At 38.2% G+C, this 26,896-nt stretch overlaps 4 protein-coding genes across 4 annotated transcripts in view; 2 read left to right on the top strand and 2 right to left on the bottom strand.

Annotated features, from left to right (window-relative positions):
* LOC140943801 (uncharacterized) overlaps positions 1 to 26,896 on the top strand; it is a 270,540-nt gene that overhangs the window by 118,519 nt on the left and 125,125 nt on the right. The window lies entirely within an intron of this gene.
* LOC140943795 (uncharacterized) lies at positions 2,893 to 10,008 on the bottom strand. The gene is made up of 5 exons (XM_073392906.1): positions 9,738 to 10,008; positions 9,284 to 9,395; positions 8,621 to 8,663; positions 6,971 to 7,097; positions 2,893 to 3,671 (listed from the first exon to the last, which is right to left on the bottom strand). The coding sequence occupies exons 1-5, from the start codon at positions 9,999 to 10,001 to the stop codon at positions 3,147 to 3,149; spliced, it is 1,071 nt and encodes a 356-aa protein (XP_073249007.1). The 5' UTR covers positions 10,002 to 10,008; the 3' UTR covers positions 2,893 to 3,146.
* LOC140943791 (small ribosomal subunit protein uS5m-like) lies at positions 13,066 to 23,925 on the bottom strand. The gene is made up of 11 exons (XM_073392902.1): positions 23,813 to 23,925; positions 22,578 to 22,661; positions 21,511 to 21,612; positions 20,197 to 20,367; positions 19,910 to 19,944; positions 19,488 to 19,575; positions 19,101 to 19,147; positions 17,629 to 17,686; positions 16,381 to 16,443; positions 14,606 to 14,742; positions 13,066 to 13,660 (listed from the first exon to the last, which is right to left on the bottom strand). Exons 1-11 carry the CDS (start codon positions 23,913 to 23,915, stop codon positions 13,445 to 13,447), a joined length of 1,104 nt encoding a protein of 367 aa, XP_073249003.1. The 5' UTR covers positions 23,916 to 23,925; the 3' UTR covers positions 13,066 to 13,444.
* Positions 23,959 to 26,640, top strand: LOC140943809 (cytochrome c oxidase assembly protein COX16 homolog, mitochondrial-like). The gene is made up of 4 exons (XM_073392921.1): positions 23,959 to 24,007; positions 24,259 to 24,339; positions 24,877 to 24,948; positions 25,665 to 26,640. The coding sequence occupies exons 1-4, from the start codon at positions 23,969 to 23,971 to the stop codon at positions 25,731 to 25,733; spliced, it is 261 nt and encodes an 86-aa protein (XP_073249022.1). The 5' UTR covers positions 23,959 to 23,968; the 3' UTR covers positions 25,734 to 26,640.

The raw sequence follows: 26,896 nt of genomic DNA on the forward strand, positions 1-26,896 counted from the left end.
TGTTGCAAACTCGTTACCAAGTGGCTCACTTAGCACGTAATTTGACAGCTGTGCAAAACGCTATTGCTCAGGTAGCTTCTTTTTCTCCTACTTCGGTTATTTCAAGACCGTCAGTTTCGAATCTCTAGTACGCTCTGACTTGATGACTTCCAACTGAATTTAAGACTGATTACCTGACAATACTTTTCATGGCAAGGCTCTTGCTAAAATAACTATAGCAACAGAGGAAAAAAATATGAAGATAAAAAGCTTACTATGTTACCCTAAGGATTAATAGTGCCCACAAATCAAAACAACATTTTCAAGCGTGCTTGTTTGCGGTTATAATACCGTCAATGGCACCAATCACAAACGAATATATTAGTATCATCATTCAAATGCATTTAGTAAAGAGCAAATGACATTCACAACGACTGAAAATATCCCAAGAAAAAGTATACTAACGTAGTAACGCAAAAATCAACCTTAAATAAAGCCGAGTTTTTTAGGGTAAAGTTATACGAACGACAGTAAGAAAAATCGAAATTTACAAAAAGCAATCGAAACATACCGCTCACGATTGTATCAAGCAAGATGTAACAAGAGACGAAATCGGACCTCAGTTTGAGCGTGTAGAAGGGTAGAATCATCTGTGCCCAGTGTTTCTCGTTTCAGCCACTATAATGATTTTGTATAATAACATTCATTATGTTTATATACAAAATTAAACAAGAGTAGATTCTTGATAAGGTAACTACGGTGGCCCATTAGGGACATGGAAAGTTACTCTTTTTACTAGCAATCGACACTTAGTAACTGTCGATCGACACTTAGTAACTGTCGATCGACACTTAGTAACTGTCGATCGACACTTAGTAACTGTCGATCGACACTTACGTAACTGTCGATTGCCACTTAGTAACTGTCGATAGACACTTAATAACTGTCGATCGACACTTACTAACTGTCGATAGACACTTACAGTTACTAAGTGTCGATCGACAGTTATTAAGTGTCTATCGACAGTTACTAAGTGGCAATCGACAGTTACGTAAGTGTCGATCGACAGTTACTAAGTGTCGATCGACAGTTACTAAGTGTCGATCGACAGTTACTAAGTGTCGATTGCTAGTAAAAAGAGTAACTTTCCATGTCCCTAATGGGCCACCGTAGGTAACACTGACGCATTCAATAGCTCATGCACTTTAAACGTGCTTATGTTCGAAATGCCGTTTGGGTCTGGAGTCCGCCAACGTGATGATTGGGCCCTGTTATCCTGCTGTGTTTTGTAAGGCTGGGCCTAGAGCTCTTTGAAGTTGTTTGCATGATGTTTAATTCTCACGAATAGTGCATGATATACACATACTTAATTGTTATGCTGATAATGATGACAACAATTGTTGTTATTTAATGTTTTTTTTTTTTTCGCATTCACAAGGGTGGAAAACCGACTGGATTTATTGCTGGCGAGCAACAGCAAGCCAGCGGACGTATTTTTGAAGGCTGGTCAGCGGCATTTTCTAAATTTGTATATGAAGGGTTTAGCAAAATCTGTTCACATTCTTGGAATGTTTTTGTACCCAATAAAAGGCTAGGACTCTAATTAAAACCACACTTTTAAAATGGCCGATTGTCCTTTTGAATAAAATGATCAAATCAAATCTGTGTCTGGTCAACTGGTGTTGTTTAATTCAATTTCCTCGTTCATGATACGGTGACAATTTCCTCTGGAACTAAAAGGGCTAAATCTCTTATTCACGCTTGGATGATCTACTATTATTATAAAAGCGGTTCTCAACATCAGTCATATAAGGTAAACTCAAATGCTCGCCCGCACTTCTTAACCATTGGTTACTGCTAGTGGTACTTACATAAATGAGCTTGAACCTACAGTCTTCAACTCTTACTTTCTCGACAAAGAGTAAGCGAAGCAAACGAGGGCGCTAAAAAAACGCTTACCTTTACTATTTCACAGCCTAGCTCTATATTATATTCGGTAAATTTTCAGTGAACTTTAAGTTGGGAGGCAGAACAGTTGAACAGTTGAGTTGTATGGCAGAACAGCCATACCGATCCACTCGTATGTGTATATGGTTATGCCACGTCAACACGACAACCGCGCGTGCGGAGGAATATTTCGGTGTGATCTACGGCAAAAGGCCGAAGCCACGAGTGGCGAAGCCACAGTTTAAACTAACCTTTAGATTCTTATGTGAAGTTAATGTTATAATGGCGTAAAACTTGTCGAATTTCTAATTATGCATTTTTCAAGGCTAGAATATTCGCCTCGCTTTTGACCGCGATAACTCGTATTGACAAAATGTATCACTTGTTTGAAATACCACGTAGCATTGCTTTTATCCCAACAGTCCTAAATTAAAGTGCTTGCAAAAAAGATGCCGAGCATTGTGAGTAATGTCTACTATAAACTTTTTGCGATGTTAGATGAAGGGAGATAATTGATATCATAAAATAAAAATCAGCGAAAGTTTTATCAGCATTATTATAACAATTAAATCGCACTAAAATAAAGAATAGATACAATTTTATCTTCCTTTATTCGCTCAAACAGACAAGCATAGAATCGTCAGTTTGATCACCATACATACTTTTTGTTTCCTTCCAACAACCCAGGGTCATTTCAGACCAACTCTTGCCTATACACTAGGTAAAGTCCACCAGCAACCACTAAGCGGTCATTGATAGACTTGATCAGTTCGTGATTCGTGACGGACTCTAAAAGGTAACGTGACTCGTGAATGTTCGGAAATTTAACCCGTGATTCGTGATCCAGACCCCCCCCCCCCCCCTTCCATTCCAGACCCTATTACAATTCTTTCTGGGGCAAGGAAACTTAGCAGAGCTTAACTTGCTCAACCTGTTTTGTCATACCTTTTGTTCAGTGCTCTAATGAAATACACTACCCTTCTCCATTGTTATCTATTGTGATTTACGGTAATAACAACTGATGCACGTGTTAAGCAAAGATATATATAGTCCTCTTTGCTACGATTGCGTCTGCAGAACTAAAAAAAATATTTACTTTTATTTAAACGAAGCATCGGTGGCCAGTTATTATAAAGACAAGAGTCGACTGCCAAAATTGCTAAGTTAACATGATTTTCAAAAGACTTTAAGCTTTTTAGAGTGAATTTGGTACTACCGTCTCACTGCACTAGGATGTAACCTAGTCCCTTTGTATGCTTTCTGGTTGCATGATTCTCATTCCCACATGTATTGCTGTCATCATGCAAACCGCCAGTACCAAACCCAATTCTGGAGTCACATTTATCGCAGTAGGTGTGTTCATCGTTACCAAGGATACCGATTCTTGCTTTGCCCATGTCTTTACCTAAACTCTGCTGGTCACTCTTAGCGTTAAATCCTTCCCTGTTACAACCAATCTGCAAGGAGGCACTAGAACCAATCAGTGACTTCCACGTGTCACGACCCAGTGAGGTGTTGCGGTATTGCCCATCAGCGATCAGCGAGTACAAGGAGTTCGCCTGCTGGTTGATGACAATAAACCTGACCGGCTGCTGGCCGATCTTCATACCGAGGCAGATCTTGAAGAAGGATGTGTTCCAGTAGGAGGGAAGTTTGGTTTCCTGTGAGTCGAACCCAGTCTTCCCTCCGTCAGGGGTAACGGTTTCTTTGTTTGTCCAGTAACGTGAGTCGTAGTGAAACGTTTGCTGTGTTAAAATTCATAACAAAAAAACAATCTCTAGCATAGGTAAAGAGTTATTAGATTTACGTATGGTTTGTTAATTCGCCTATCCTCGTTCCCGGGCTCCGCTCCTACTCATCTCTCGGTGGGAGTACGAGAGGATCCTGGGAACAAGGTTGTCTTCTTGATAGAAGAAATAGAGTGACATTGTTTTTAATTACATTATTATTCTGCTGTGGTTTGTCTAATAATCACATGATCAGATTTCTTCATATCGAACGTTAAGTCAAAAGGGTCATCGTTTGCGGCTTTGGTTACTCAGTTACTAGAAAGAATCAGGCGAGAAATTTTCAAATATGGTAAGGTCGAGCCTCCTGTAAACTTCACTGTAATTTGATGGGCTTTCTGAAAGCAGGATCCAAGACTCTTGTTGAAATTTTATATACAAAAACTTGTGTTTAAATCAAGCTGAAAATGGCGTTTTCGAGGGCGCCATTTGGCAACAATGTTTTCCTTGGGCAAGAAGCTTTATAATTTCAGAAAAAAGAAAGACACTCCCTTCATCTAATTATTTTTAATTATTTAGTACATCCTTGCCGAATTTTTACTAAAATGGTAAATGAAATCAAACTTATGAAAACAAAAATGTCTCAGACTGAGTGTCCGTCGGACAAGGGAGGTCAGTGCCCGTAAGCAAAGGTTCAATTGTACTCAGCGGCGTGAATCTGCAAACAGGGGATGTAACTATGTCGGTTTTACATGATAATCGACTCCCTAAACGTTGTTAATTTCCATTCACTCGTCTAGTAAAAAGGAATGTTAAGAGATATTCGACAGAGAAAGTGCAAAGCAATTGCTTTTTCATTCACCCGTTGCACATTCGGAATTCGTAGTTAATTATTTTTTTTTTTCATTAATCGCCGAGATACTCTTTCGCATTTTTTCGCGGATAATTGTAGCCTGCGAATACAGCCGTTTCTCCTTGCTAAGGACGTTTCGCCAGGAGGAACGTCTGCGCCTCAGCGACAGTAATTCCATAGATGATGTAAATCAATGTTTACATAACAAATTCTGTAGTCATGGGGTTCCAAATGTAAATTTTCTGCATTTTATGTTTCTCCTGATCGATTATAGTTAAGTTTTGTGTTCTACTGCGAACAAGCTCTAGCAAAACCCAGCTACTTTTTCTTGAGAAGAATATATTCATCACGTTTACTACCCCGTTTATATTTGACCTTTGTGACCTTCTATCTTTTGTCTGTCATTCGTAAACAATAGGTAAAACAATATAACTACTATGCCGACCAATCAGAGCTCCTGACCAGATTCCAGACAGATTTTACTCGTCAGTATGGAATTTATTTCCCTGCGGCGCAGAATTCCTCCTGGCGAAACGTCCCTAGCGGCGGAGAGCAAGGAGAAACGGCTGTATTCGCAGGTTAGGATGATTGAGAATTACTGCAGACAGAGGCAAGAACGAGGAGTCCAAAGAGTACTGCAAAGCTGATTTAAATCAACGTGTATTGTTTTTTATAACAATATTTCGGCTGGCAATACCAGCCTTCTCAGGTTTACAGATGTTACTAAACTTATGTAGGAATCACAATATTATATAGATGGCGAATGTCACAATAAAAATTGTTTAAAAGGGAGAGGCGGAAATGACGTACAACAAAAACTGGAAAGGAAAAAATACTAAGGATATGGAATACAATAATATCGTAACGGCGGTTCAGGCCATGAGGTTCAAGAGTCATGGCCTTATCTATCAAATGCGACTCCCTGGCCTTACGAACTGAGTCACGTGAAGAACGAATTTTCTCTAGTGGGATTAACTGCATGTCAGTATGAGAATTGTTAGAGTGAGAGAGAAAGTGTTCAGAAACAGTGGTGGGTTTAGATTTAATGTTAGTTTTGTCGACTGCACGCCTGTTTTCGTTCAATCTGTCCTTGAGACGTCGCTTAGTTTCACCTATATATTGTAAATCACAACGGTTACATTGAACCATGTAGATCACATTTTTAGTGTTAGAAGTAATGTGTGAAGTGATGGAGCGTGTTTCACCTGTAGCGTAAAAGGTAAAACTTGTGAGGCCGTTGGTAATTTATGGACAAGTGGCACAATTCTGTCCAAAGCGGAAGCAGCCTGGCTAAAAATGCAGGATTGGTGGTCACGAAGATTAGAGCTGCGTCTGTAAGCAACAAAAGGCGGTTGCTTGAAGACGTCTTTGCAACGGTTAGAGGAGTGTAAGATGCCCGGGGGGTACTTTAGGACTTCTGGGTGGGGATGTGCCGCTGGGACCCTGAAACCCTTAACCTATACCAGAGCTAGTTCAGCTGAATTTTGCTACCCTATACTAGAGTAAACTCCCCAAGTCCCCCCTATCCTAGAGTAGCTGTCTTCCAGAAACTGCTTAGGTCACTAGCACAGTCTAGCCAAAACAAAACCTTATACCACAATCCCTAGTCTAGATAAAATCTTCAACCACCTGATCAGTTTCCTGAAAAATGATACCCTATTTTAGACCCAAACGCTCTGATTTATATACCCTATCCTAGAGTAAACTGCTTGAAAACCACACCCTTCACAGCGGCACATACCTATATAGCCCACATATGGCAGTACCCCCCCCCCCCCCCGGTAAGATGTTAAAATGTTTGCGTAGGATATTAGAAATGCGTGGAAGTGCTGGGTTATATGTGACAACAAATGGTACAACATCGTTAGAAGTTTAAGTTTAGTCTGTAACGCGTTAGTACGAGAAATATTAGCAGCGCGTATGAACTGTTTTTCTAGGAAATTATTATTATAACCACGAGCAAGGAGATATGTTTTAAGTTCATTAGTGCGATGTTTAAACTTATAGCCTCTGTAGAGCAGATACGGCGGCTAAGTTTAAACATCAGTTTTTTTTTTCCTTTCCAGTTTTTATGTTGGACGTCATTTCCGCCTCTCCCTTTTAAACAATTTTTATTGTGACATTCTCCATTTATATAATATTGTGATTCCTACATAAGTTCAGTAACATCTCTAAACCTGAAGAAGGCTGGTATTGCCAGCCGAAATATTGTTATAAAAAACAATACACCTTGTGTTAAATCAGCTTTGCAGTAGTCTTTGGACTTCTCGTTCTTGGTTCTTTATATTTTGGCTGATTAGATCTCTTTTCTGGAGATCCAACGTTTACAACTAGCAGGATCTTAGTCCACGGTTTCTGCAGTTAATTTAATCCTTTCAGTGACAAAAGCAAACCTGTGTTTAATTATAACACTTTCTTTTCCACTCTCGTTGCCAAACTACGGGAAAAAGTACACATGTTTTACCTTGTTGCCGTCCATCTTCATGACCGGTGTCCATCCTCCATCTCCGCATCCAAAATTTCCAAAGTGACAGAGAACTGAAACTAGTTTGGAGTCAAGGAGGAGAGTGACCAACTGAGTCACGTTCAACCTGTACAAAATGAAATCTCATTTTAATTTTTCCAGCTCTTAACTGTAGAGAAAAAAATGGAATGTTCCTTAACTGAATAATGTGTCCTGAGCGAATTAAGTTCCTTCATACAAGATGACTTTAGTTACCAGAGTAGCAGGTGTTCAGAAGGAAGGGGAAAGGGACATAGAGTTTTAAAGTGATGATGTCATAAAATCAATTGTTTGAAATTATAAAATTTATTGGGATATTTTGAATGAACAACATCTGAAAGGCCTACAAAAACTAGCCTTGTGGGGCGAATTGTCTCGTAGATACTGGTCCCGTTTTGCTCTAATCACTCCATACATATTCTTCTAAATTTGACTCGGTTCCTAATGTTATAAACTAAGTCAAATTTAGAAGGATCTATGATAATGGAGTCATCAGAGCATAAATGGGCTAATATCTCAGAGACAATTTGCCCTGGAGTGCTATTTTATGGCAAGTAGACCTTTTGGATGTTGTTCTTTCATAATACTCCTAAAAATCCCATAATTTCCCATGCCAAAAAATTACGTGACATTTGCCTCTAATTTGTTTTTTCGTTCCCAGGCCCCCAAATCGCGACCAAAAATTATATCCATAATTGTTAATTTTTAGCGAAAAGGAAAACTAGACATAGTTAACGATTACTTTCTCTAAATGTACGGTTATATTTACGATATTTATTTATTACTCTATCTGGAAGTCGTAAAATGCGTTGGGAAAGTGAAAAATAAACCACGTAAATCGGGCTTCAAAGTCGTCAAACTTGAAAGAAGCCGTGACTGGCATTGACCGCTCGACCAAAACAAGGTCATCACTTCAAGCAGCCTAGTAGTTTAAAACATGCGTATTTGGGATCTAATAAACATTTAAGCTCCAAGTTCGGAAGTGTTCGAGCGAAAAAATAATTATATGTAAATCGGTGTTTGAAAAGTACTCCTCTAGCAGTTGCAATACGTTTTAAACCTTCTAAAAGTTTTTTTCATCCGTGCCTTTATTTTGTACTTCCTGTTCTTTATATCTTCTTTTAATGTTTTAAGGTGGTTATCGATCAGGTTATGTTTCAATCAGTTTAGTGGCAGTTACTACTGCGGTATCCTGCGTAGCAGTCGTCTGCGTTTCCTTTGAGCCGAGAGGGAGAAACGAGACGCCCAGTGCCCAATGCCCTGGCGCGTCTTTCGTGATTTAGTCACTTGGTAAACGAAAAGGATACGACTACTACGCAAGCTATTACTATTGATAAATTTCCTAACACAGCTCCTTTAACTCAGTGGGCACAAAGAACCTTGCTAGGATGGAAAACAAAGGTTTAAAGGATGCATCAGCATGATACACGTCGCGTGCGGTCCTGATATCGGAACTCCCTGTATAACAAACTGTGGTTAGAAAACTTTTTACGGTCAACTTTTTTACGAAAACGATTAATGTCTTACAGTGTACGAACAGCCCCATCGAGACGCTATATTTTATTTTTCCTATATAATTTTATTTTTATTTTAATCAGTAGTGATACTCACTTTTCCTTGAGCTGGTCATAAACGACTTGACATGACTTTGCAACTGAAAAAAAAAATTGAAACATAAACTCAACTTAGATTTTCTCTTACTTTACCAAGAACCGATAATTACCCACTTTTTGCCTTTTAATGTGAGACAGATTGGTCAAGCCTTAAGCAACCTGTAATCTTTGGGGCGTAAACTACGTTTGGGTTAACAAATTCACACTACATCCAGCCACTTTAACTGCCCGTTTCTGTATCCACGTTTCTTGTACCACTTGTGACGTCACCAGTTTTCTTTTAAAGTTTTTCCCCAAAATGAAGCCAGTAGAAAAGGACGGAGGAAGAAAAGCAAAAGAGGCGGACAGAAGAGAAAGCGGCAAGTAAACTTGGGGGGGGGGGGATCAACAGCTTTTGTTGAAAAGAAAACGATTCAAACTTCGACGGTCATGGGCTCTTGGTTCAACTTGATCGGTTTTGGCCGGATGGTGACAAGAGAGAAATCTACTTTTGAGAGTAAGACAAATTAATTTGCAGATGCACCAAAGCAGGTTAAAAAGACACCAAAAGAAGATTGTTGGCACGTTGCACACCTGACTATAGGCTTTAAATATCAAGGACAACGACTTTACTATTTATGCTGCCTTGAATTGATGTACAGGGCGGCGGTACAGCAATTACCTTCACAGAATTCTCCATAAAACCCATCCTTGCAACGGCAGTCAAACGTGTGATACTTGTAGTTCGCTATACAGGTGCCTCCGTTCTGGCACGGTGATGACATGCAAGGAGTCTGAAATAATAATAAAAAATTTGGATGTTCACTGCCTTCTTTTCATCTAGGTAATTTTGTTCCGCGTTTAATTGTTGAAGCAAGAAAAAAGGAAGAAAGTGACTGATTTGACTGAATAACAGTGGATAACTCCGACGTCTTATCGTCAGTCACTTTTACGCCGGTTCTTTTTCGATTTAATTTCTTAGCTGATATTCTATGTAAAGAACCTTTTTTTAAAGAATTACGGTGCCGAGTTTTACGTTTACCCGAAAGTATCTTAAGACACGTTATTAAAAATCACCACAGACTGAGATATGAAAAATATCTTTCTTTAAACTTTATACAAAGAATTAACCCCACCTTGACGAAAAAGTGATGAAAACTGTCGTTTCTTTTATACTCCTCAGGATTGCTGTACTTTTCTGACGATAACAACTCACACAGAAACTTTCCATCTGCTCCTTTGTAAGCTGCCAGGTTGAAGGACAAACAGGAAGGATTACCGAGGCATTCAAAGGTGCAGTCAAGGCTGTTGTACACTGTAAATGTTCCAACTTTAGACACGTTTAAGTAATGGTACTCTTCCTTTATCAAAACATCTTGACGAAGACTGGTGTGATACATGGTGGTAAATTCTAAAACGTGCAAAAATAAAAAGTCAGGAGAAAGAAAAATGGAGAACTGCGGGAGCAACTCACCGCGGATAACAATAGGGCGCGTAAGCAACAACGTTGAGGACAGAACGTAAACGCCAAGAGAGAAAAAGGTTTAGGCCCCGTTCACATGAAACTGGATACTTTTGAAACCGCATCCGACTTTGTTTTTAACATGAATCGATCATGCAGCCTTCCGTCCACGAAACCACAGAATTCGTTTATTCATCAGCATCCTATTGCCTAAAAAATTATGCCGTTTCAAAAAAAGCTAAAAAATATCCGGATTTGTGTGGACAGGTACTTATAGATTAGCAAAAAAAAACAATTTTCCACATACATCTCACTTTTTGATACATTTCTTTGCCATCACTGCACGAAAACTTCCTCATTGAACGTTTTATTGAGGGCGTGAACACAACACTTACGATTTTGTCTTTTTTTTTTCGGGAGTCAGTATAGGTCTGATAATCTACGATTTAAAGTTAAATTTTTGTAAATTGTAGTTTTTGTGATATTTCAAAACTGGTTAACAAAAAGCATGGTTTACATTCATAGCTTACCTCATGCGCTTAATTTTGTTTCAAATTTTTTAAGAAGTTCTTATATAATTGTGCATTCTCTATCATATCCCCCGAACCTAGGTTGCTATGCGGGGAGGACGAGAATCTTTAGATCTCTTTATAATTTTATCATTGATACAAAGCAACAAAGGCTACGTTTACGAACAACCTGACTTAACTGAAATAAATGTAAGGAAAACTAACCTTCCAGTTGAGCAATAGCCGCATCGGGTCTGATAAAAGAAAACAACGGAATAAGGAGAGATAAGCTTACTGAGGAAGAAGACAACATCACCGATCGATTGGAGAAACGTTCGAAGAACTCTGTAAAAAAAACTGGAAGAACTTGACAAATGCTGTTAACCCGTTTCACGTAAAGTGATAGCTGTTTTCAAACGCCACCAGCACAGGCATTTGACAGAACATCAAACTCTGGTTAATAATATATACACCGATGTATTGATTACCACGTTAATAATCTAGCTTCCAAAAAATTAAAACAAATTCCCATGAATTTAAATAGGATAAAAGGTCTCCTTGGTATTTCTGTCCTTAAGGAGGCGTTACCAATCCTATGTCTGTTTTTCAGGGCGATAATATTAACGACATATGTTTAATTGCCAGAGAGACACGTTTAAGAATATCTTAACAGCTGTCTGCAAATATATATGGCTTTATGTCAGACTCCTTCTCGCTTAATGATCAGCAACCAAATTAGATTCTCTTGAGGGTAAGCTTACAATTTACTTTTCTTAAATTATTGTTTACATACGATGTGGAAAGCATCTGAAACTATGAGGCTGGAAGCAAGTTTAATAAAATATTTGTTGAGTGATTTTAGGGAGAGGGAAGGGACTTTTTTTTAGAAAAATCATTTGGTCGGTTGTTTAAACGAAGTCTAACTTAGACCGCTGTGTAAGAATTCTTTGGACCTCCAGACCTTAGTGGGTCAATTTAAGAAGATAAATGCTTTTCTAATCTACCCTATATGCTTTAAAGAAACTGTTCACCACAAATGGTGTTTAGAAAAAAGCGTTGGGCAAACTGAAAATGACTTAGAACACGGTTTTGTTAAACATTGGTTAAACTCCGTTTAAATAACTGGCCCTTCAAGTTTAGTATTTTCAAGAATGTCTTATTCTAGCATTGATGACGTCACTTGTTAGCACCACTGAATGCCAGCTAGTGGTTTTCTGGTGGTCCAAAAAGCTAATTACGGCTTTTCTTTTTAAAAGGAACCTTTCCACTTGCGATTACTTTCTGATTGATTTAAGTTTTTTAATTTAGAATATTTTTATTGGAGTAAATATTTTAAGGTGCCGAGAGTCCACCACGTCACCTGCAAATAACTGCCTACAAATAATGGTCTGCTCATGAGTAATGCCGTCCAATTGCAAATAATATTCTGCTCATGCGTAAATGAAACCACGCTTGTTTCCTTCTTGCGTGAAAATAGCACATCGCTTCGCTTCCCGAAGATATTCATTAAAAAACAAACTCGGCGATCGAATGATGAAACAACTATTGAACTCGGTTATCGGTTATCGTTTGTCTGTGTCTCGGCAAATAATTGATCTGCTCGCCACTGACAGTCACGATATTTTGTTCAAACTTGTCCAGTACCCCCCGCCCCCCACTGTCCAATAATCGTTTATTCATTCAAAATATTTCTCCTCTTCTGATTGGCTAAAATCCCCCAGCTAATTCTTCATAACCAGCTAGCGTTGACCAAATTTAGAAGACATCTGCGATATCCGGTAAAATGACGTCAAAAGTACAGGCTACCGCCAACAAAAGGGACGGCAACCGAGAAGCTTAGGGGACAAGATTGCGTTAAATCAGTTTGTTTTTTTTTTTTTGGTTTAAGAGTTTTAGAACATGACGGAAACACCTTTTTGCGAAGAAAAAAAAAACAAACTCTTCTGCCTAAAAACATGGCAAGAAAAGTAAAAATACAACTCAGTTGATGACAACTGCTATTTAGACTAAACATTCCTTCATATCGTGAATTCGTCGAGGAAGCTTGTTTTGCAGTATGAATTATTTTGAAAGAATTGTTAAAACAATTTACCACTACAGAAAATACCATAACATACCATAATGCTCTTTGTTTGTCACCCTAAAATTTTGCATGAGCATTGTCCTCAGTTTCTCTTGGGAGTTAAAATGGCCCCGAGAGAAACTGAGAACAATGCCTATGCAAAATTTTGAGCTGATAAACAAAGAACATTTTGGTGTGTTAAGCTATTATCTGTAGTGGTCAATTATTGGACTCGACTTTCGTATGATCTGTCACTTATGAAAGTTAAACGGAAAAACCGTCAGGAATGCGTGACACATTTACTTCAACAGCTGGCGAAGTGATATCTGGTAAAGAAATACCAAAAATATGTCAAACTTTTTTTTTTTTTTTTTTCAAACAAACGTTTCGGGTTTATGACCCTTCTTCAGTTTGAGAAAAAACCGTTGTACATTACTAGCAATACCATAAACATCACTTCACTTGCTGCAAAAGACTGAAACAGCCTTGGACCGGTAAAACAGGCAACATGCACATATTTTGTTGAAACAAGTACAACTACTCTCCACATTCTACAAACTTTTTTCGCAACCTGCAAGACAGATTGTACACTACAAACCCGATTTGAACTTTCCTAGACATCAAAATTTATTACATGTGCGAAAGATTCTAATACATCCTGCACACCACAAAATTATTTGCTACAACAGTTTCGACTGTGCATGCTTTCTTTACTGCGCATGCGTCTTCAAGCAAAGGAGGAGGGCTGTCTTCGTGACAATCCAACATACATGCAAACATACTGCTCGAGCATTTATTCATTTTTCTTGTTCATAACAGCTCTGTCCTTTTCTTAGGCCGATGTAGTCCCCTGTAAGGATCAAATATTTCATTTAAGTCGTATTCATCTTTGTCTGATCTCTTTTTCAACACCTTTTTCTGGGTTTCAACAGAAGGCGAGGCTACAATCACAGGTCTCATTCCACACTCAGCTCTAAGTTCTACCACATTTAGGCCAGTGCGATCAGCTAACTGTTGGTGTGTCTCCTATCAAGAGAGGTAGAAAAAAAATGTCAAGAATGAAATTTACAACCGCTGAGTTTCGCTTTTCTTTGATTTATGGCGTTTATCAACGGAATATTTTCAATTCTTGCCCAACAGGCCCAGACAGTCAAACAGTTTCCCTTAGAACAACAATCAACCAATGGCATTTAAAATATTTTCATTTTGTTCATTTCAGTTTCTTGTTTACTTTCACCACTCCATTATTTCACTCTTCCACCGCCCTCACTTCACTCATACACTTCACCCTACATACATACTTCCCCCTACACTTCATTCATCTATTTTTTCCCTAATTACGAAACTAAAAAATTCGTAATGTTTTCAAAATAGAACACGGAGGACTAAAGTTTCAACATGAGCAGCGAAAATATTAAAATATAACAATGGAATCCGATTTTGGGGTTGAAATTTAGCGAGAATCGCCACTCCATAAACAATTGGAAAGGGTACAAGCCTTTGGTGCGACAATTTCTGAGAACGATTTCGTTTGGGTGAACACGTGCTAGATGTGATTGGTCGATGCTTTTGTTGTCAATCCGACTACCCCAGAAATCTTCTTGCACCAAAAGCGGCTTTTTTCCCATTTTAGAAACGAGAAAGAATCTGGGTCGAGTTAGCTTTCGCAAAGACCTCTGGGGACAAGCCGATCAGCTATTGGCCAATTTTCTCTCCTGTGCCCAGTACAGTCCCAGAAGTCTTTGCGAAAGTTAACTCGGCCCAGTTTCCTCTTAATTTCTAAAATGGCCAATTGATCGAAATTTTTGTCGAATGGCAACAGCAGCTCCATCTTCATCGTAACACATGAAGCTTTTAAGAGTGTTGGCAAAAATCACACGGGGGCGGAGTACACTTGTTTCATATTTAGCGTACCGTTTTCGGAGATTTAAGATGTGTAAGTGTAACCTCTCCAGTTCCCTGCTGTTTTACCTGACTGAGTAGACCCTGGAAAGCAGCTCGAATCAGACTAAGAGGTGTGGTGGGTCCGCGAACCTTACAGCGCATGTCTTTCATCCCAAGAAGCACTGCGATCTCTTTTATGGCCCGATGACAGCGCAGTCCATAACCTGCAAGTCGTCATAGAAACGATTTAACTTGGCACAGTATACAAGCTTACAATCGTATGACTTAAAAATAATCCACGTAACAGATATAGATGATATAGGATCCTAGGCTACAACCAGTCGCAAAAATACTTGAGAAACTGTAGCTTATTTTATTTTGGCTTAAATGGCCTATCCATGATCATGTGCTTGTGATCCCTGCTCCTCCCCTTATCAAAGTTGCCAGCAACGAAAGACCATGCTCAAAACTTAGTGAAGCAACTTTGAAAAAGAGGGAGGAGGGAGGTGAGTATTATATCTTATAGACACGTGACTAGCAGCGATTTGAAGTAAGAAAGGCCGGTTTTCCTTCGGGAATGTCTCAACATTTTTGCAACCGGTTGTGGTATTCACAATATCTACTTTTGATATTAGTAAAAAACAGTTGGACACCTTAGCAAACACCCTGGGTGCTTCGTATCTAGGACATTACCCTGGGGGTACCAGACAAGTCTTTATAGTGACCCTCTCGCCGCTTCGCGGCTTCGCCGCTCGTGGCTTCGGCCTTCGCCGGCCACCCCGAAGCATCTCGCCCGCACTCGCAGTTAGCTGAAAAAAACCTCCAGTACTCGGGGTATTACGTATCAATGAACCATAATTGCGGCGAACAAAAATCAGTCGAACCTCCTTAGAGAGGTAAATTTATTCCGTCACTGAACTCAGGCAGTGATGCATTAAATTTTCGTGTGGATACTGTGTTCTTAAAGCCTCGTGCAAACGGACGCAATATTGTTGGCCAACGACAGCCAACATTGTTGGATGGTACATGTTGCATACCCTACAGCATGTCGTTGCGCAAAGTTTGAAACCGGTCCAACTTTTGAGCCAACGATTCCCTACATTTGTCTTGTTCCGTGATCGCCAAAGCGTAGCGCAACAATGTTGGATTTAAACAACATAGCAGCGGATCGTTACCATAAAGGACCGCTGAGGAAACAGTTTTCTCCTCTAGTAATGGCGAGCGAGGATCGTGATACACCAGTCACTAACAACCATGGTGGTACAAATAGTTCTACTCAGTGAATCGACACTATGAAGACCTATAGAACACGGTCGAAACGTCGCGATCTCTATCTATGTGACAATCGTGAGACAAACGATTAAAGAAACCTTTATACACATTATCCACGATGAACAATATCTTTCATGACTCTAACTCTAACTCTAGTCGTATAATCTGCAGAGGGCACATATCTCATCACGGCAGATGAAGATGATGTTGGATTTGTTTGCACAGCTCTTCCAACATTGTTGGGGACACACACGCGTATTACACATGGTCTCCAAAGTCTTGTGGGTGTATCCTTCCCACGATGCATTGCAGGTCCCGACATTGTTGAGAGTTGTTGCATCCGTTTGCACACCACTGCCAACACGGACGGGCAACTCCTAGCATTGTTGGCCCAACAGTGTTGGGAATTGTCACGTCCTTTTGCACGTAGCTTTACGGTTTGGTTTAAATATACACGTAATGCGTCAAAAGTGGAGATGTCATTTTTCGATCTGTTTAATTGTTAGAACTTTTAAAAGATGGGTGCTTTTGATTATGCTCTATAAGATTTTAAAAGACTAGGAAAACCAGGAATAAAAGTATACAGCTACCTGGAGGTTTCCTGTAAAAATTAATAATAGTCTTCTTGTGTCTAGTTTCCAAGTCATGGTATACTGAGAAAAAGATAACAAAATTAAACATAAAAATTAACAACGGTAAATATAAGTTAAACTATCAACATTTGAATGTTAAAAATGAGGAGACCTTGTGTTCTGCTGAAACTGAAACAATTTCATTTTATCTATCGGAAAGATTGTTTTTCTACTCTTGACGCACTGTCAAGAAAATTTTCGTTCTCGGAGCAAAAATGCATCTACCACCTATACAAGGCTCGTTAAAAATATTAATGGTCACGAGATTTCCGCTCATCGCGTCCCCGATAGTTGAACTGAACATTCAACTGATGAAGATCTTGGTTTTAAAACTATTTTTGCCCAGTACGAAAACTTCCTTGACAGCAATTTCATGATACTCATTTTAGGCTATTTACACGAGGGAGAGTCTTCTAAGTAAACCATGGAGACCAGGGGGCGGGGGCTGATAGAGACCTTTAGATTCGAAGACAAGAACGACTTCGAGGACGCGATTAAACTTAAAGTTTTTTCGCATATTCTGAAAAACTAAACACCTCGAAAAGCTTCATTGCATTGTTTTTTCTTCATCAAAAAGTTCGCATGATAATTGTTCTTCAAGGAGGTTAAGATCACAAAATGATAAAACTTCTAACATTTGAAAACTTGTTTTCGTCATTACGATATTAGAGACCTTTAGATTCAAGGACGAGATCAGAACGACCACGAGTATGAGATTTGATTTTTAGCTTTTTTCGCATATTCTAAAAAAAATATAGACACACCGGATGCTTCATTGTACTTTTTCTCACCAGAACGGTTAGCACTGTTCTCTCCTTTAAAGGACGAAAGGCCCTCTCCCGATTGCAAAAAATCGATAAAACCTCTGACATTTGATAACTTTTTTTCCGCTAACACGACAGTCGCGCTAAAACACATAGTAGAATGACTGCAGCTATTCGCGTTTTCCCGCCAAAATGACGCTGGCTCACGCACACGCACTACTTAGTATTGAGAAAATCTCGTTCTTGTTGCCGTTCTCGTCTTAGAATCTACAGGTCTCTAATTAAAATAATGGACAAGCACAGGTTTTAGAGGAGGTATTTTTTCAACTTGCAAGGCAGTCAATTGCAAGAGAAGAGGACGATTCCCCCTTGTGCCTGATATTTCGTATCTTCATTTTGTCTATAAGTTTGTAGTATGGATTAAAATTAAGAATTAACTTACTTGTGTGGTCATTGCAGCGTTCGACAAAGTGGAGATAGTTCACAGCTTTGTTCCTCGCCTGAGGCAAAAGAAAAAACAACAACACAAAATGAAACTAATTTCTTGGTTACAAACCATGTTCCAGTTGCTCATAAGGTGGATAATGCTATCCACTGGATAAATCTGCACATGAAGCGCAAAATGTAAGTAGTTTCCCTAAAAATACCCACTGGATAGTGATTTATCTGGTGTATAGTACTATCCGAAATTTGAGCAACCATGGCCAGAACTATATAGCTATAATCCAGGCTTTGTTTGTTTGTTTGTTTTCTGTGATGTTTAAATCACTGCAGCTCTACAACAGCCCCGCAGGAGTCGAGGGTCAGGCGGGGGCAGGTGCCTGTGTGACAGGCAGTTGAAGGGGAAAGCAAAAGAGGAATAAAGGCGTTTGTAAGAACACAGTGAGTGCCCTTCAACTGGGTGCCCTCCTTAATTCCTATTTAATTCGTATTATTCTTAATTCGTACTAGTACAAATTTTTCATTATTTAAAGATCACTGTTTCTCAGCTATTAGAAATAATTGATTGTTGTCATTTATTTAACTTTTTTTCTTATTATTTATCTTATTTAAATTTGTAAATATATCTATTTTATATTTATTAAGAAAGAATTTTATCATTTGAAATTGCAATATATTACTATATGTTATTTACAAGGGTGTGTGTGTGTGTTTTTTGTATTTTTTAAATTCTATTATAGTATTTCTGATATTGTAATTTATTTAGTTTATATTGACTTGATACAAAAGCGTTGTCAATTAATAAATGTAGATGTAGATGTAGATTTCCCCCTTTGCTTTTCCTATTCAAATGCCTGCCACACAGTCCAGTGAGAAAGTTCTCTGCCATGTCCACGTAGAGCTATTGGTTAACAATTATTCCTTGAACCTGAATGGCCTCTGAGTCAATAGCCCATGACTCAGAGGCCATGATGGCGAGAGGAATAATTGTTTTTAGTAAAATCCAACTAGTTGGTCAAAAATATCAAGAATAAAAAACTTTTAGCTAGTTAAAGCTAGAATTCAATCCTTTTTTGCCGCCAAAAAGCTCACGCTTTTCGCTACTAATGGGCTACAACATATAGCCTAGTAGTAGCTCAACCAATCAGAATGCAGCATTGATAATAGACTACTAGTTAGATTTTACTAAATACCAATGTGTAAGGTGAGGTTTTCAGGCAGTTTAGTTTGGCATCTGGTGATAGAAATCAGAGGGGTGATGGTCAAGAACAGGGTGTTATTTATGTGGGAAATGGATCAATGATAAATGTATGAATGGCGAAGCAAAATTGCAGGTGGCAGAAATGGTCTAGTTAAGGCAAAGGATTCTAGCACCTTTCCCCAAAATTCAGAGTATCCCCTCCCCTCCCCCCTGGAACAACAGCTATGTAAGCACAAGACAAAATGCCGAATGTGCAATGAGGACACACCAACCTGTTTCATTGCACTCAACGGTGCTTGTCCTCTGCCCACTCCAAAACCTATCATTGTGTTAAAAAAAAAATACTAATCTTATTCTCTGTTTAAAAAATAAGAAATTTCTCACCTAAGATAATCTAAACTACACATGGTGAGGCCACATGTATAGGGTACCGTAGCAAACAAAGCTAACTTGATAACAAAACAAATTCCTCGAAATTACAATAGCTAAAATATATTGTTTTATTGTTTTTATTATTGACTTGTATGAGCCCAGACCCACCCAACTAGGGCACCGCTTTTGTTTAAGGGATAACATTCAAAGGGAAATGATTATTTTAAATTAAAAAAGACCTTGCAGTAATAAAGGCAGGCGAATAAATCCTAGTGAAGTATTTTTACCTGCGACACCATTTTTGTTGCCAACCACAACTATGGCGCGTTGAGTTTTCTTTCTTCCCCCTGGTGTCATATTGCTCACACGCCTCAACTGTCAACAAAAATGCATTCATGGCATCATGAATTGTGTTATTACTAATTTCATAAATTAAAATTTTTACTCAAAGCAAACTTAAACATTATTAAAAACCAACCAAACAAACAGATAAAGAAAAAATAAAAGTCAAAAAGAAGATGATCGATCATCCTAGTTATAGTATCAATAGCAGAAATAAAATGAAAAAAATGTATTGTGAAGACTATTATAATAAATTAGGCTACCATTCTTAATTACTATAAATTAATGACATGACATAAAATCTTGCAAGTTAAAGTAGTCCAAAAAAATCTGCTTCAGCAGTGATAAACAGACACTCTTCACATACCTCAATAACGACAGAGTGAAAGTCCTTCAACACCACTAGAAATAGAAAGAAATATAGACAGGGTAATGTTACCATGACTTGTGGAATTCTGAAGGGCCCCTCTTCAAAAACAATATAAATAATAGTGCCCCACCTCTACTTCAAAAATTAAATATCTTATTATAGGAAATTTTAATGCAAATATTTGAAATTCACAGTAATTTCTCAAAGCATTAATTTCCAATAATAAGGTAAGCACCCTGGGTCCTAATTAATTTGAGCATTCATGGTATTATTAATAATCAAACCTCCATCAGCAGTAAGAGGAGAACCAATTGACCTTCCTGGCCAAGTTCTTCCTGACCATCCTCTCTGTACTGTCCTCATCTGGACTGTTTCACCTTCTGTATCATCTACTTTTTCTTCTTCTCCTATTCCTATCGGAGCATTGAATCCTTCCCACTTTAAGCCTGCCTTGTCTAAGATTTGAAGCAATGAAAATAACTGTACAAATTTGGTAACTGAATAAAAACATTTTCCACTTGTTTCAAGTGGAGGTACATGTATAACACAAAACACAAACTAACTCCACAACTACTATTTATTTTCATCACTACCAGAGAATATACAGCACCAATTAATTACATGGCAGATATGGAGAGTGAGAGATGCCATACAATTGACAAAATTATAATAACATCATCAGGCCAAAATTATTACAGGATGCAACAAGGCTGTGCTCTAAGGAAAATAGAAGGGAGCCCAGTGCTCTGAAACTGTAAAATCCAGGGTGCCCAACAAATGATTTGCATGAAAAATCTGAGATTTTCTAGTCGCCCAAGGGGAAAAGTTAGGCACCAGGGGCCACCGGGCTCTGGTAGAGCACAACCGTGCGCAACCTTAAAACTTAATATGGTTTTGCAACATGATATACCAGCGCTGTCAGTAAGGGCCGGTAGCCGGCCAAAACTGCCCGCTAGTTAGCCATTCTTAGCCAGCTACTTTCATATACCATAACTGCTAACAAAAAATAAGCACCATCCAATAAAATGGTAGAGCATCCACTTCCCAGTTTTGAATGACATTGAATGCATATTTAAACAGGTTTAGATCTGTGAAACGTTCGAACCATGCAATGTCGTGGAATGCCTGGGACATTTTGACATCATTGTTCCGAGTCTTAATCTGACAAAACAACATGGCAATACCTCTTGAAAACCAGTGGAAATGGCATTTCTGAGACTCTAAATTTCAAAATGTCCCTAGATGCCATGGCCCTCAAGAACTTGTTCCCTTTTGGCGAGTTCCAAACTTGCCTACTATTCCTTATCAGCCTGCTACTTAAAAACTTTTTTAAAGCCCTTTATACAGTGTACATGTATATCAGTCAAACCAAACAGGGGCAGTCCAGGAAAACTTAAAAAAATGGGGCCAAGACCCCTACCAGCTATAAAGACAGCACAAGTTTTATTTTTAATACTTAAAAAATAATACAAAAATATACATGATAAGGAAAACAAAAATTAAAGCAGAGATGATAACGTTTGAATACAGGACAATAATCAAACAAAGTAAGTGGTGTAGGATTTTTCCTTCTATTTCTATTGTACTACCACACCTACCATACTTAAGAAGCTTAGGGTCAACTCCTTTAACAATCTTCTTTTTTGTTCCTCTTCCAGTTCCTCTCCCCCCAGTGACAGCAGCCCACAGTTTCTCGTACTCTGAAGATATTTTATGGAAGTGTTAATTTCCTTAATACTAGTAATAATCAAAGGTTATGGAGTGCAGGTGACATAATGGTCAAAGGTTAAAATGCTTTTGCACAAATGCTGTGCTTTGAATAAGTTTCAAGTGATAGAAGGTCAAAACATGCAAGATTGAATTAGAAGAGCTAGAAGGTCCAAACGCCCGTGACCGACGTCAGCGTTTTATGCATTCCATTCATTCTTAGAGGAAGTCCAAATGAAGATGGCTACATATGTGTGGTGCATACGTAATAGCAACCTGGAGATTACGATTGCAGGCTCCTCTTGTCACCCGCAAAAATAATTTATATCATTTCAGTTTCACAAATTGACAACAAACATAACATAGCCCCATTCAGTGAACAATTCGCATGTAGGCTGCATGAAGATCAAACTATTATTGTGTTGGGTAGCCTGTGAAAACAGCTAACATTTTGCGATGCCACCACTGGCTTTCCTGCAAAAATAACGTCTGGGGAAAAAGTGCAGAAATTCCATTCTTATGACATCACTACTCAAAACCGGGTAGTGCTTTTGATTGGATGAAGCACAGGATTAAGCAATTTTTCAACCAATCAAAAACACTACTCAGATCTGGCTAGTAGTGAGGCACCATCAGAATTGAATTTCTGCAAATGTTCTGCAGACATAATTATGTGGAGAAACCAGCAGAAGCATCATGAAATGTTGGAACTTGCTTCACCAGGCTATATGTTAGGTTCAAGGGTAGAACCTCATTGGGTGTCCTGGGATTTTTGAAGCAAAAGGCCTTTTTTTTTTCAAAACTGAATAATCATATTCTAGCAAAGTTCCATTCTTATTTAACAAAACTTTCTCTATAATAAAAGATACATTAATATTTTTGTATTATTGATCATCATGGTGGGTGCATGCAGAAAGAATTTATTTCTTGATCAGATTTTCTTCATGCTTATACCTACCTTTGTCCTTGTCTGAGGCTGCATAGTTTCTGTTTTGGATGAACTGGGCTGAAATTAATGCCTTTGTACATGTAACCCAAACATCTAAAAAGAAACAAGTTCATTCAAGCCATGCACAAAGAATTCTAAAACATTATTCTAGGGTAGGCTATAAGTATCCATAAGTACCTTTTATGTAAGCATAGGTGTAGGTTGATTCATACATTTAGACAGAAGCATATAGCCCTAAAGAGTCTAAGTTCCCCTTATTTGTTTAGAACCATGATGGGTTTGTTTAGCCTTCCAATCAGAGGCACAGAAAATTTTTTGCCCAAATTCTCAGATTTTGGAATCAGAAAATTGAAGTCATCACCGTCCGGTACCAATCCACAAATTTAAACCCCTAAAAGGTACGATGAGCACCACCATCACTTTTATAGGGGAGTACCCCCCGGGAAAAAAAAACATCATGCTCGAGGCTGGATAAGTAGTTTTTGTTTTCATTGCAAAACATGCTATATGTTATTCTGACTGGACCTTGTCCATGGCTCTTAATTTAAAGATAGCAACCTTTGAAAACTATAAGGTAAAAAAAATAAGGTCGCATAATATTGACGTATACTCTTCAAGCATGTGCTAGCTTTCATCACCAAGTTAAGCCCAGCCCATAAGATGTTTTCGACTTTTTCTTGTCCAAATAAATTAATTCTGGTCATTGTGGGAATAATATTCTGATTTTGGTTGAATTCTACTCCGTAAAACTGTAATCACTCCAACCTTTAGTGCTTCATTTACATTGTGATACAAAGTTTTCATAACACTACTAGAGCGACAGTCTCGGGTAGCAGTGATTCCCTAAATTTTGAGTGGTTCTCCAAAAAAAAACCAACATTGGAACAGGGTTATATGCTTCTGCTTTTACAGAACATTTATTCTGCCTCGTAATTTTGTTAGATTTGTTTTATATCTGAGTTCAAGTTAAACTAGCCATGCTAAAGTTTATGTTGCAGATAAAATTTGTTCTTTGTTTAAAACAGTGCTAGTATTCAACCTAGATTCATTTTAGCAATTAAGAATTTCCTTTGTTTCCTAGCCCTACTTAATTACAGACTCAGGATTTTTTCATGAGTCTCCAGATTTTCCTCTATCAGGGTTGGCAGGTCTGAGATTGTCAAGTTCATTTTACATGATTTTACCTGAGCTTCTGCTTACATAAGCTTTAAGTCCAGTAATAACCTCTACATATAACCCAGTACCTTTCTTAAAGAGAGCAAGACTAGTAGAAAAGCTATTTCGTTCCGTCAATGCCGACTTCACAAAGCTGCTACAGCTTGCACATCTTCTCAGAACAGCCGCCATTTTGATTGATAGGGGCGGCTACTAAGCAAAGAACCCGGGCTGCTAAGCCTAACATGGCGGCACAATTTCTGAAATTTGGAGTACCAATGATCGTAAGTAAATAATTTTATAAATTTTTATTTGATGACGCTGAAATCATTCGACATTTCAACTTAAATCTCTCCTTGTTATTTTTATTGACAAAGGATACATTTTATTCCTCAAAAGGAGATGTATTTTATTTCCTGTCACAACTCTCGCTATCAGCTTAAATGAATTTACTCCATTTTCTGTTTTCGTCTACAATTAAGCTCATAAATGAGTTAACAACGTGCTCCATTTTCTCTTTTCGCTGTATATTTAGACATTAATTGTTGGAGGATCATTTGCACTGAAAGAATTCACTGAAATCAAAATCAGACGCCGAGACGAAAAAGGTCACGCGGTATGTAAATTTTTCCGGTCTCTACGATTCTGTATTGAAAAAGCCCTATTTTTATCCTCCCCCTCTCCCCTCCCCTATCCTATGGACAACCCTACATGCTTGCGAAGGACTTTATTGAATTCGCCAAGGTGACTCAACACGGTAACAGGGGATGAAACAGGACTAACATTCCAATAATTATTGATATCAACCCCTTCATTATGCATTACCCACCTAGTCCATGAACACTTGTACCACACCACTGGGGTCTATGCCCCCCACTCTTTATATGCCACAAGAAACAGAGCGGTGAAAATCTGTGAGATGAGGTCTATGGTTTTTTGTCCTTATCCGCAGAGATAAGATTGTCTAACCATTTTGTAGATTACGTAACAAAGGCAGCAAATTCTCCTCAGTTATTTTAAGACCCTGAGTGTTGGTCCAGCCAGGGTTTGAACCCACAACCTCCCGCTCGGCAGACCGGTGCTTTTCCAACTGAGCTAACCAGATGGCAGTGACAGTTCTATAATAGCAAGTAAAATTTTTATCTTTTTTCAGTTAAATAAGGAAGAAGCCTTAGAGGTGTTGCCTCACAAAAAGAAGCAAGCTTCCTTAGAAGAAGAATATGAGGTAGATAGATATAATGCTAATCTAGTAATTTTGGCATCATGTGAGCTGAGGGGTAGTTAAAGCCATTTCAAACCACAGGATACCAATAAGCACTCAGCCTCACCTTACCCAATCTCTGTAACATGGTAATTTGAAGCATTGTCAGTACATCCTGTACAGGATTCTAGTACATCAAAACTGCAACAAAATTGTTGAGGTACTGTTGTGAAATGGGGTATATTTAGAAGCAATAACATATAACAACTGATGTCTCATTTTAAGCCAAGTCAGACTCTTTATTTAATACAAGGCATTAGTTACATGAAACAGTTATATGGGTGTATGCCCTATGGATTTGGCATCAGTTATAAATGGTGTGATCATTTAAATTAGATATATAGATGTAATCTGTGTTGTGGTTCCAATTGTCTTTGGTTTAATTTTATTTTCCTTTGTTCTAGACTCATTATCATAAATCACCATACCCAAAAAAGAAAATGAAAGATGAAATTGAGCAACAACATTTACAAAATAATATTTTTAGGCATGTTTGAGTCATTTCAAATTGAATCTCTGCTAGTTATTTATTATATTCCTGTTCCTAAAATCAATGCTACCACAGAGCTGTCTGCAGTATAGATAATTAGAAGAATACCTTTTTGCAACCCTGAAAGTTTGTGTATTTTGTTAGGTGAGCTGTGTTTGTGTGTAATTTCTTTTATTTCAATTCTTTGCAGGCCATTACCAAAAAACTTGACATTGACAATTGGGAGAACAAGCGAGGACCTCGGCCATGGGAGCAATGAACAAAAGCTATAATATAATGATTATGAGGCATCATTAAGAATTAATGAGGCATACATGCTGTAAATCTTTAAAGCGATGTGGCTCACAGTTTCTTTGCCTTAGATCAAAGAATTAGCTGAAGGTGATTTGCTCCTTTTTGCATTGGCATTTCTACTTGGAAAATCCAGCAAGCCTAAGTAAGGACTTTTCCTTATATCAGATACAGTCATCTGTCTCTTAACAGACTCCTGTGTGAGATGGACACCTATAAATAGTCCCTATCATTCTTTAGTCATTTTCTGACTCTCTAAACAACAAGGCAGACACCTCTGTAAGATGGGCATGTAGTGCTGCTCTTGAGTGTGTCCATGGAGAGGGTTATTTTAATTGAAACTTTAATTTGTGTTTAATTTTTGCCACAAGAAACTTTAAAATGCATTTTTTAAACTGTTTGGGCCGGTTGACGTCATCATTGCTAGAATAAGACACTCTTGAAAATACTAAACATGAAGGGCTGGTTATTTAAAGGGAGTTTAACCACACTTAACAAAACCACACTCTAAGTCATTTTTAGTTTGCCCAACGCTTTTATCTAAACACCATTAAATGGTGTTTTGTGAACAGTTTCATTAAAAGGTCCAAAGATTTCTTAAACTGCGGTCTTAGATAGATGTTGCAGTTAATTTTTCTTTTTCTATTGTTCTTGGGTATGGTAACGTATGCTAATGAATTTAAAAACAAAGGAAAAACAAAAATTAACTGAAATAAAAAATTAACTGCAACATGGACTTCATTTAGATAACTGGCCCTTTGTTTTCATTGAAAAAGTAAATTAGGTTTTATAGAATTTTAAAACACACAGGCAATTCAACTGTAACCTGAGAAATAAGTAAAATAAAATGGCCCTAAAATAGAAGTAATCAATAACTGTTTTCATAATACTTCCCTAGCTGCCTCCACAATTGCTTCATATCCAGAGACAGGGACGGGCATGGGTCTTTGGTGGAAAGCACACAGTAAACGAGCCTATGGGTAAAAGCCAAGCGGTGCCAAAAATGCATGGCCAAATCCGGCCAGTTCTTTAGATTTAAATTACATTTCCCCGGTCAAAAATAAAAAGGCAAAGATCCATTTTCAATTTTACCCCGTCAGGCTCCTCGCTGTAGAAGTCCTTTCCACTGTA

The sequence above is a fragment of the Porites lutea genome, chromosome 7, assembly GCF_958299795.1.
Source record: "Porites lutea chromosome 7, jaPorLute2.1, whole genome shotgun sequence".
Classification (NCBI taxonomy): Eukaryota; Metazoa; Cnidaria; class Anthozoa; order Scleractinia; family Poritidae; genus Porites; species Porites lutea.